The sequence below is a fragment of the Haemaphysalis longicornis genome, unplaced genomic scaffold (genome assembly GCF_048455015.1).
Source record: "Haemaphysalis longicornis isolate Haplotype H1 unplaced genomic scaffold, Haemaphysalis longicornis Haplotype H1 scaffold_8, whole genome shotgun sequence".
NCBI lineage: Eukaryota > Metazoa > Arthropoda > Arachnida > Ixodida > Ixodidae > Haemaphysalis > Haemaphysalis longicornis.
The window spans coordinates 173,179,870-173,190,590 of record NW_027526445.1 but is presented as its reverse complement, the minus strand read 5'-3'; the positions used below and the strand labels follow the sequence as shown (position 1 = coordinate 173,190,590).

The 10,721-nt window shown below is 45.9% G+C and overlaps 1 protein-coding gene across 1 annotated transcript in view; it reads right to left on the bottom strand.

Moving 5' to 3' along the window:
• The window catches only part of LOC144148752 (uncharacterized), a 38,352-nt gene extending 29,174 nt beyond the window's left edge, over positions 1 to 9,178 (bottom strand). The window contains exon 1 of the mRNA XM_077680268.1: positions 9,058 to 9,178. Within this exon, the coding sequence (XP_077536394.1) occupies positions 9,058 to 9,112 (55 nt within the window). The 5' untranslated portion in view covers positions 9,113 to 9,178. The remainder of the gene's footprint in view (positions 1 to 9,057) is intronic.
• Positions 9,179 to 10,721: the final 1,543 nt, after the last annotated feature.

The following is a 10,721-nucleotide window of genomic DNA, read 5'->3' as shown; positions in this document are numbered from 1 at the left end:
AAATCATCAGTAAAACCGTGACTCTTCAGTGAAAGCTCGCCCACTACATCTGTGTCCGAACGTAACGTCTAGAAAGCCTCGCTTAAACCGCGCGTCGGCACCTTGGGGCTGAGCTCGCCTGATGCGTTTTGCAGACGCCTCACGAGCTCTCACTGCATCGGGGTCTGCCTGCCGATACGCGCGCTTTCTCGCCGCTTCCCGTTCTCTGACGTTTTGGAGATCCTCTTCGCGCCGCAGCCGTGCCGCTTCGCGTACGGCAGGGTCCTCGCGCCGTTGCCGTGACGCTTGGGCCTCTCGTTCTCGAACGCTGGGATCTTGGCGGCGTCGTCGCGCAGCCAGACGACACGCTTCGGCCTCCCGCTCTCGTACGGCAGGATCTTGGCGGCGGCGTCGCGCAGCTTCACGGAGCGCTTCTGCCTCGCGGGCTCGCACATCTGCAGCCTTATCCATCGGGCGACTCCGAGCGCGCGCCAACAGCGAACGGATTTTATTACAACGCTCCCCGCCATCTAGTAAACAATCGAAGAACTAAACTAGAGGTAGCCACGCCATCTAGTAAACAATCCAAGCGCATCTTTTCATCATATACAAGTACCGCCATCTAGTAAACAATCCAAGAACTAAACTAGAGGTAGCCACGCCATCTAGTAAACATTCCAAGAACTAAACTAGAGGTGGCTACATGCATACGTCGAGGATGGACAGACCCACGCCTTAAGGAGCTTCGCCCCTAAAAAACGTTTTCCTAGGTTTGAATCGAAGATGAGTCCCTCGAGTTATGAAACCGACGTCTATCCGATTGCGGCATCACGACACCGTCACAGCAGTTCGGATTTAAAGAGGTGTGCATGGACTTGCACAATTAGACAGAAAAATTATGATGCACGCTCCGTTTAACGACGACGGTAATTGAGCACGAACCTCTGCTTGTGCGGAATTGTTCAAGCCAAGCCCGCTAAGATTAAAAGTCCAAACTGCGTTCGAGTCAAAGTCAAAGCCACTGCGATCAAACGTCCAAAGCATCTGCGAGTAAAAGTCCTAACTCAGACGACAACCACGCAACCCAGGACGAGAAAACTTCGAGTCCAACCATCGTCGTCGTTAGACGGAGGGGTTCATGTTTTTTTTCCCGTCTTTTCCACTTCCTCACCGCCATTCTCCCCGGGACGCGCATGCGCAACCCAGTTGCTCATCCACGTGTTCAGACAGTCATTCTGCATTTTAGCAATCCATCGCTCACCTATCACCCAACGGGTCGTTGCTTTTCATTAATACAACAAATGCAACTAGCTAGCGAAGTGAACTCGCCTGTATTATTGATTCTTGTAACACCGATACCGCCGTTATCAGGGGAACTTGGCTTGCAGCAAAAACAAACAAAAACAATAAAACACCGGTATGAGAAAAGAGCCTGGACTGGAAAAATGTAAAAAAACCAAATATTTAGGCATACCGTTTTGCCCGTGATGCTTGTCCTGGTGCTGTATTGAATGCAGTTAGTAAAACTGGTTTCTTCGACCGCCGTTATTCCTACGGCATCAGCACTTGTCTTTATGCGCCTGGCTATTTGTCACCGTGACTATGCTTTCTCCGCTTGTTATACTCACTTCAACCCCCGTTCGCAGTGACATACAATATGAACTTAACCAATCCGAACTGCCCGTTGTGTTTATTTGGCATTTCCAACTTTGCAGGCATAGTGTGGAGCAGTTACTTCGTCACGCTTAAATATAACCCGTGTAAATGTACAACCGAATGAACGTATGTCGCATCTTTAACCTCACACAGGATGCGGGTTCGATTCTCGGACGCGGCGGCCTGCTTTTCTGATGGAGGCGAAAAGCGAAAACGCCCGCACGTTCAAGATCCCCAGATGGTTAAAATTAATCCGGAGCCCTCCACCGCGGCGAGCCTGGTCGCCAATGTAGCCTCGGCGCGTTAAACCTCAAATCAATCAATCAATCAATCAATCAATCAATCAATCAATCAATCAATCAATCAATCAATCAATCAATCAATCAATCAATCAATCAATCAATCAATCAATCAATCAATCAATCAATCAATCAAAGCTAACACAGCTAGTCTATAAACAAATTTGCATTAGTGCTAATATAGGACCAACACTTCAGATCTAACTCCACTAGTGACCTCATTTCGCCCATTGCCGTAAAACTGCCGCACTTTGACTTAAAAGGTCGGGTGCAAAAAAAGTAAACAATTAAAACATTTCTCAAATATTTTGTAGCTAACATTCCTGAACTGTTTTAACTTTGTGAAAAATTTTGGAGAACGATCGGTCAATACAAATGGGTGCCTTTACAGAGTTAAATTTCATTAGTGAGGGATAAACACTTCTTTGAAAGAAACATCCGCTTAGCCCTACGCCGCCATGTTTTTCCAGCCTTTATGCTGTCTACTTCACAAAAAAATTGGCCGCTAATCTGCTTCTTTCGTTTCAAATGTCGTCAAAAGGCGATAGTCTTTGTAGACTTTGTAGACGATCACCTCTCATGCTGTTCCTGTACCGTCGCGCTCATCCCAAGGTAAACACACTAAAGGTTTCCTCACGGCGATTTCAATTTACCGCGTTCCACTGCTACAGGCCGGGTTCCTCGATTCCAGCGCTGCAGTACGGTGGAGACGCGCGTGGATCGAGGCGGCTGACTTCGCGCTTTATAGAACCGCGTGGCCGTGCTCCACGTGCGTTCCAAGCAGAACCTGGAACGTAGCTAGTGGAACCTTTCGTGGCTGTTGCCGCGTGATTTTTTCATATGCCGCCAGCAGGCGGCGGTTTTCTGCAGTAGATGTAGAATATCATTCGCTATCGAAAAACCAAGCATCCATGAATTTTTTAATGAAGGAACACTGTAAATATCCATTGTGTACTAATTTCCTGTCTTATATTTGCGTAATGTTCAACGAAGTTGACAAGGTATGAACATATAACTGGGCTTAGACGTTTACATTTGGCTGTGAGTATATAAGACTATTGCGCAATATCTATTTTACTTTGGCCGGGTGGCTGAATCGAGTCACAGACACAGAGACAGACAGACAGACAGAGCAAAATTTCTGGGTTTAAGTAGCCCAAGAAAGACTATCGTCCTTAAAAGAAGCGCTTGTTTCGTCGGGGGATGCTTGGGAATAAACGCAGTCGGCTGGTTGGACTATCAGGGTGCTAGCACAGAATACAGCAGGGCAGTCACCGGTGCGAAAAAAAAAGTCTTTTAACATCCCACTATACCGACGATTTTTAAACTCAGGAAAAAAAAAAATTGAAGATCGTAGATGGCGCTAAAACACGACTAATTAAAATAACTTCCACTGGGGATGTGGCCGTTCCAGTTCATGTATAGTAAGCAGTGCTAAATAACACGCTTTATGCAGCTTTAAACGTTGATACTACGGATTGTTGTCCTGTTACACCCAGAGAAAATTTTGTGCGCATGAAACGTGTAACTATCGACTGTCTTGCTTTTCGCAAATAAGTGTTCTGAAATTTTTTGCATCTGCTAGATTTGACCTAATTGATTCACAGATGCTAATATGCATAGAAATGCACTCGTTTGTCATTGTTTCAAAATTTCCGAATTTCTTGTAGTAGTGAGGTACACATCTCGGACTGGATTCTGGTGGATGCGAAAAGCAAAAACACCCGTGTGTTGGAGATTTCGACGCACGTTAAAGATCCCCAGGTGGTCAAAATTATTCCGGAGTCCTCCACTACGGCGCGCCTCATATCCTGTGTAGCGTCGGTGCTTTAAACATCACAATCAATCAATCAATCAATCAATCAATCAATCAATCAATCAATCAATCAATCAATCAATCAATCAATCAATCAATCAATCAATCAATCAATCAATCAATCAATCAATCAATAAATCAATCAATCAATCAATCAGTAATCTTGGACTGGATGGACAAAGGAACGGCACAAAGGGGGGGGGGGGCGGGGGGGGGGTTCCGGTTCGTAAGGCTAGTGATTCCGATTTTCAGTGGCAACTAGCATTATATATCGCTGACGAATACTCCTTGGCAAATATTTCAGCATATTATTTGTTCTGACGTGATCAATATTTATATTCCTATTTTATTTCTTAGGGATTTTTTTTCTCCTGTGAAACAGAGATGCCTTTCTTTCACTAACGATTTTTCAATTAACATAGATCATGGTTCTGAACACAAAGTGTTTTTTCTTCTATGAAAAAGCGTTTGACTCTGTTTTACGTGAGTACGGGTTCTTAAACTCAGTAAACTTAACATCCACAACAATATACTTTTTTGTAAAGAGCTTCCGTTCCAAGGAGCTAACGGCCAATTACGCGATCCCGGTTTGCATCATGGGTCTCGGTCAGTGAAGATGACAGCTGCCGTCAAAGGCTCGTGTCCTATTTATCAGTTCCCATCGCCATATTGCTTTCGCCTTTCAATCACGTAAGGGCACTTAAGTTCCCGCAATAATTTCTTTATTTAGGACTGGCCATTCATCATCACCATCATAATCGCCGTCATTATCATCATCATCTTACTCAGGGCCACTGCAGGACGAAGGCCTCGCCATTATATCAATGAAGCAGTCTTACGTGCTCGCAATAATGTTGTATTCAAAATTGACCAAATCGTTTCGTGTTACGCTTAATCTACACGAACGAGCGAACAATATAATTTGAGGTCTCCAGAAGTGAAGCTCATCTTCGCGGTACATAATTGTAGGCCCTTTTTCATCGGCACCGATTTGGGGGCATTTTGACGGAATAAACTATATGTGCATCGAGGCGTCACTATAATTATGATAAAGAGAGACACTGAAAGACGGGGAAGCGCGAACAGACAACCCAGACAAAGCTTTTCTCCGTCTCGAATTATACCAATTAAACCCAGTTTTCACCTTCCACTCACTATGCTTAGCTTTCAGCCCGGCCCAGTGCGCCTTAGTGCGCCAACAGAGCCGTGATATTCCGGATCGAGTTGCTCTTTGGAGGCTTTCTTATCTAAGCGGCGTTGGTTGCACCAGCTTTGTTGACTGCCGCCGCGCGAACGGAACGCGTCCAACGGGTTCATTCGCATTCTTCCACGCAGGCTCGCGACTCAGGGCACGGTTCAGTGCCGCTGTTGGAAAGCTTTCGGTCGATTTCCCTGGCACGCGTTGCCCTTCAAAGCGTTCACGAAGAGAAGCGTTCGCAAATTACGCGCTCCACTTGCAGCGGGGCCCTTCGGATATTCCGTCGGAACCGGAGCTTACCGCAATGACTCCCGCCGGCCGGGGTGCAGGGATTCCTTTTCCTCGCCAGGCGTGCCTCGATTTAGGATAAATGCTCCCCACGACAATTAAGTGCCTGCCCGTTGCCACTTTCCGTGCGAAAAAAATATTTGCATGGAGAGGTCGTCAGCTTTAGAACTTGATTTGGCGGCGCGCAAAATGATGTGTTTGAAAAATTGATTGACGATGCGTCGCTAGATCTTCAAAACCCGTGTCTCGTTCCTAGCAAAGGACCGAGGATTAGGAAACTTGGTATACTATAGATCAATTTCAGCACTCGTATTGTGGTCTTTATAGCCTTTATGCCCGCTGCGATAGTTTATGGTTTAAGGCGTTGTGCTGCTGAGCCCAAGGACGCGGATTCAATCCCGGTCGCGGTGACTGCTTTCCTAATGAAAGCGAGAAGCGATGTCGAGATTTTGGCGCAAGTTAAAGATCTCCAGGCGCTGAAAATTAATCCTGAGCCCTCCACTACGGCGCACCAAATAGACGAGGGGTAGCTTTGGAGCGTTGAAACCCCCGAAATTCATATTGTCACGGGACACGTGGGCGAGCAATATCCCATACTGCCATGGCTCAAGACAGAATATGACGAGGATGACGAAGTGGCTGTGTCCTTGCGCGCGCTACCTTATGGGCGCCATGTTCATTCTGTAAATACGTCAATCGCATCTGGTTGTAAATAGACCACTTTCCACTTCTGCCACCACATAACAATGTCAATTCAGAGTTGTATCGAAGCGCGCAGTATGCCATGCGACGAAGTCATGTGGGTTTAGGAGCCGTTACACTGCTACAGACACCGCCGACGCCGGCTTTTTGGAAAATGGGACATGTAACGCTTTCGCTTGAAAAATTATAGTGCCGCGTTATTTCGTGAACGCGGGTTACAACATGCAAGCGCGTAGAATGTATTAGAAGTGCCTGTATTAGAATGTTTGATTTGTCTACAAAACCGGTATTGGAGACCTTGTGGCCCCGTGGCATGTGCCCGCAATGTGTCGTTCAAAGAGTTATGCAAAGAGAATGCTACGAGACAAAGTATTGTACAACATCTTTTGTATTTACAAGAAAATCGCCTGTACAACTGTCTTTGTACGGGATTTGTAAAATGGTTTTACTCAGATGCCTCGAAGTCTACTTCAGCTGTACTATGCGCATGCCATGGACCGAACTTTAGTGGCAGAAAAACATTGATAATTAACACCAGTCGTTTTGCAGGGAAACTACATGAAATTTTACTTGCAGTAAAACCCGTTACACAAGCCAAAACGCAACAATAAATTGTTTTACGGATTCTTTAGCGTTATTAGAACTCTAAAGTTGGGGAAAGCTAGTAGAAAACCGGCGATAAATATTCTCCTTAAAGCGACAGTGTTGGCGTTTTATAGAGAACTGAAAATAATAGTTTGCTGGGTGCTATAGGCGCAATAGCATTCAGGAAGACAATATAGCTGGCCGGTGTGCTTGTGATGCCGCACTTCGCAGGGACATAGACATATCACAGGTCCCGTCCCGTACAAGGTCATGAAGTACGTCTACGAACGAAACTCCAGCAACATTTGCAACAGGAATGGGACGAACAAGCTTTAACGAATTACGTTTAATAAAACCACAGTTACGTCGATATGCTACTAAGAAATGAAACATTTATTGTTTCTTATTTATTGAAATATCTATATGCGGACTGAGAGTAGACCACACTTATGATGCACATTCTTAAACATTCCTAATGGCACGGTACCACGAGCCTGTAATAGATGTGAAGGACCCGCTCCGTCATTCATGTCTTGATTTGGTGTACTGCATTCGAGGACGCTAGACGCCGGCACTTTCCTGAGATTTACACGTATACAATACCTATACATCTGTCATTATTTTTAGCAAATGAACGCATGTTTCAAACGAATCGTATTTCGTGTTACATTCGCGGTATGAGATTTTTAGCACCCACCTTCCAGCGTGGGTAACTTCTGATCCGTTTTAGGAACGAGGGTGATTCTGGTGGTGGACTACTATGTAGACCTTAACTTTACTTGCTATTGTAAGGGACGTGTTTTGGGTTCCTGGTACTCTTTACGCTTTGATTACATAATTTTCTGATTTTAGTAGGACCATCTTCACTTTTTAGACATAGGGCCTTTTACAATGACCTGCCAATTATTCATTTTTATCTACCTCACATTCATCCCATTACATTTTTCCCACTGAGAGACCACTCATCTGGACCTGGCGCTCTTTGGCCTCAACTCTCTTGCGCCATAGACACCAACATACATATCCTAATTGGATAGTTTTATGAACTCTCAGGGAGAGCAGTGCGAAGGGCCTCTTCGAGCGACGTCTCAAAACCTCGCTCTATAGGCATTCTGGTTTCCTTTCAGGACGACCTTTCACAGTTATCTGATTTCCGTTTTTTGTTTAGTTAAATTCAACGTAAGCGGGATTTTCTTTCCCGAAATGATGGCCGCAAATTCATGCCAAGAACGTACTGGCGGCACGGCTCATAATAAATTATTTTCTGCTTGCATGCTATTTACTTTATAAAAATTATCGTGATTTCTCACCTCTTGCAGCAGCCAATCTGTCGCTACACGTAGCACGTGACACTTGATGTACTTTCATGGCTGAGTGTAGCACGGCTTTTGTTTGCACAATGGTGGTTCCACTAACGATGGACTTGTTCCGCTGATTGTTTAGAAAGTGCCACGAGGTGTCGCCCCTTGGTATAATAAATGTTTGCATTTTTGCTTGTCAGGAGCGGTCTCCCCACCGAAACGAATGGTTTCCGTATTTCAAAAGAAAGTTTGCTCATGTTGGTACGTAGTAATTAAAATAAAAACAAGCCCAGACAGGAGTGAGAACATGACAAATACGGGACGGGGGCTAGAACTTTGAACAAAATTGCTTATTAAAGCGATACTTTCCATGTCTCACTGATGGCGTCTGTAGTCCATCTCAGAACCCACTGCAGGAAATCCCAAGGCCACCTGTAAAGCGTACTCTGCCTCAAATATACTCATTCACAGGTGAAGCCTGCTTTAGGTTTTCGTTCGAACCTTTTTTTGTGCGAAATGAAATGGCCAAGGGGGAAAGTCAAAGCCGCAGTGATCAAGAGTCCCAACTGCGCGCAAACGACAGTCAAAGCTCAACGAGTCAAAGTCCGCACCGTCGGCGTGCCAAAGTCGAAACTCATTAGAATGCTGGTGGACGAAAAGCAGAGAGGGGAATATTGTCTAGGACAGTTACCACCTGTAACAGGGGAAAAAAGTATTTCGTGCCTAATAAGCTTTAGTGCCTGCCCTAAGCAGCGCTAGTATTAAACCAAGAGTGTAAAACATGGTTATATAGTCCTTTTTGGTAAGATGATATGTCATCACCCCGCTTCAAAGGGGAAACCGATAGAAATCACATCATCATCATCAGACGACAACAGAGGAATCCCTCACCAGAGCTTCGTGTTCAACCATCGCCGTCATTACACCGAGGGGCGCGTTAATTTTTGTGAACCTGCACATGCATATACACACTACATGCACAAAACGAGAAAATAAAATGGAAAAGATAAGACAGCGATGTAACGACAAAGTTGAAAGATACTTTCCATACTCCGAATGTGTATAGACATGCGCAGATTCGAAATAAATAAATTTCTTAAATTTTTGGCGCTCGTCCACTCTGGTTCTCAGTCGTCTTGTAGGCGTTTCTTATCATTGTGGGTACCGTAAGGTGCATTATCGATATGACAATGACACATGTTTGGTTGACATTTCAAAGCACGTGAAACTTACCAGAGAGGGCGACGAGGCACAGAGCGGTCCAACACGATCGCCGGTAAATCTCCATTTCGCGCCAGCGCCGGCGCGCCACTGAACCAGGGTCCGCCTTCACGGCAGCTTCGGTGCAGCCGAGCTATCGACTGCCGGGTGCGCCACGCCGTCCATGCGGCGGCCTGACGAACTAAGCTTCGACCCCGGGTTGCCGAAAAGCGCCGCTGGCTACACATCACCGGCGCCTTATTTAAACGAGTGCCGCAGACACTAAGAGAATGAGCATACGATAAAAGGATAGCCAACCGATTTATGTGGAGTTTACGCTTTCTACCCCAATAAAAGGACAGGAGCGGTTTTTCTGGCCGGGCACTTGAACTTTATAAAGCTTAATTTCTAGATTTTTAAGTTTGTTTGTGTTTCTCTCGTGTGGTGGGTGTTTTTGAACGCACTAGCTTCTGGGCGTATGTACGATGCGATGAATGCGCGGGGTGGTGTCACAATTCAGCCGATCCCACCTTCAGCACTGACATCACTCTGTCGTCACTTTACCATGCGATGTCCGTAGAGGACGCTCTTTAAACACATTAGGCATTTGGAGCACACAGTAAAACAGCAAATGAAGCAGTGCAAAGAGACATGGCATGGGTCTCCTTTGAAGTGAGAGAAGCACAGACCAATTATGTTTGGAGCACGACTTGGAAATATTGATGACCAGAGATGGGCGGCCAAAGTGTTATGGTATCTTTATACGAAAAGCGTGGACACACAGCGGAGGAAAAGAACAAGAAGGTAGTAGTAGTAGTAGTAGTAAACTTTATTTGGTGAAAAGGGGTGAGGAAAAAGGGGGAGAGATCAAGGGTGGGATCCAAATTCCAGGACCCCAGAAGCTATTTGGCCATCCCTGCTAAGCAGCGCAAGCTGCTGTGCAGGGTCCGAGCTGGACAGGGCTTCCTCCCATGATTCTAATGAGGTTTCGTGGCTATTTTTGTCCCAAGTAATTGGGCAATTCCAGACTGTATGGAATAAATCGGCCTTCTGGTGACATTGCTTACAGTCCTCATACTTTTTTGGGAAGATAAGTGATAGTCTGTACTTATGTAAGTAGGTGTTCGTCTGTATTTTTCTAAGATTTCTCGCTTCTTCAGCAGTTAGACTGGGGTGTGGCGTAGGCATTGATCTGCGGTGAAGCCTATAGGATGTTAATTTGTCTGTGCCTTGACAGTAAGCAGGGGGGGCGTACAAATGTTCCGGGTCTCTGCGGTGTATGGTAGTCCTCGCATGCTTGTCTTGACAAACTTGCGCTCGAGGCACGCCTGCACGAGTGCTCGGCATCTTCTTGGTATTTTTAACGGCGGACAATATACACAAACGATTTCCTCAACAGCTTTGCTATTAAAAAAGTCAGTTAATTCGAAAGAGGATGGGCTCCCCCACGTATAATTCGCACAACGCGCCCCCGCGCCGGCGGCTTGGTGCCTGGGGTACGGCCATGGACATGCACCCGCGGCCTACAAACAAGGGTGCGTCAGCTCCGGAACGTAGAGAAAAACGGATATGGACGGTAAGATTGGGTAAAACCAATCAAACCCCCATTCCGTACGCTTTCGAAGATATCTTTTTGGACTACGTCGGTGTGAACACGAGCGCAGTGCTTTGTGGTGCACCGACAGATAAGGGCATCA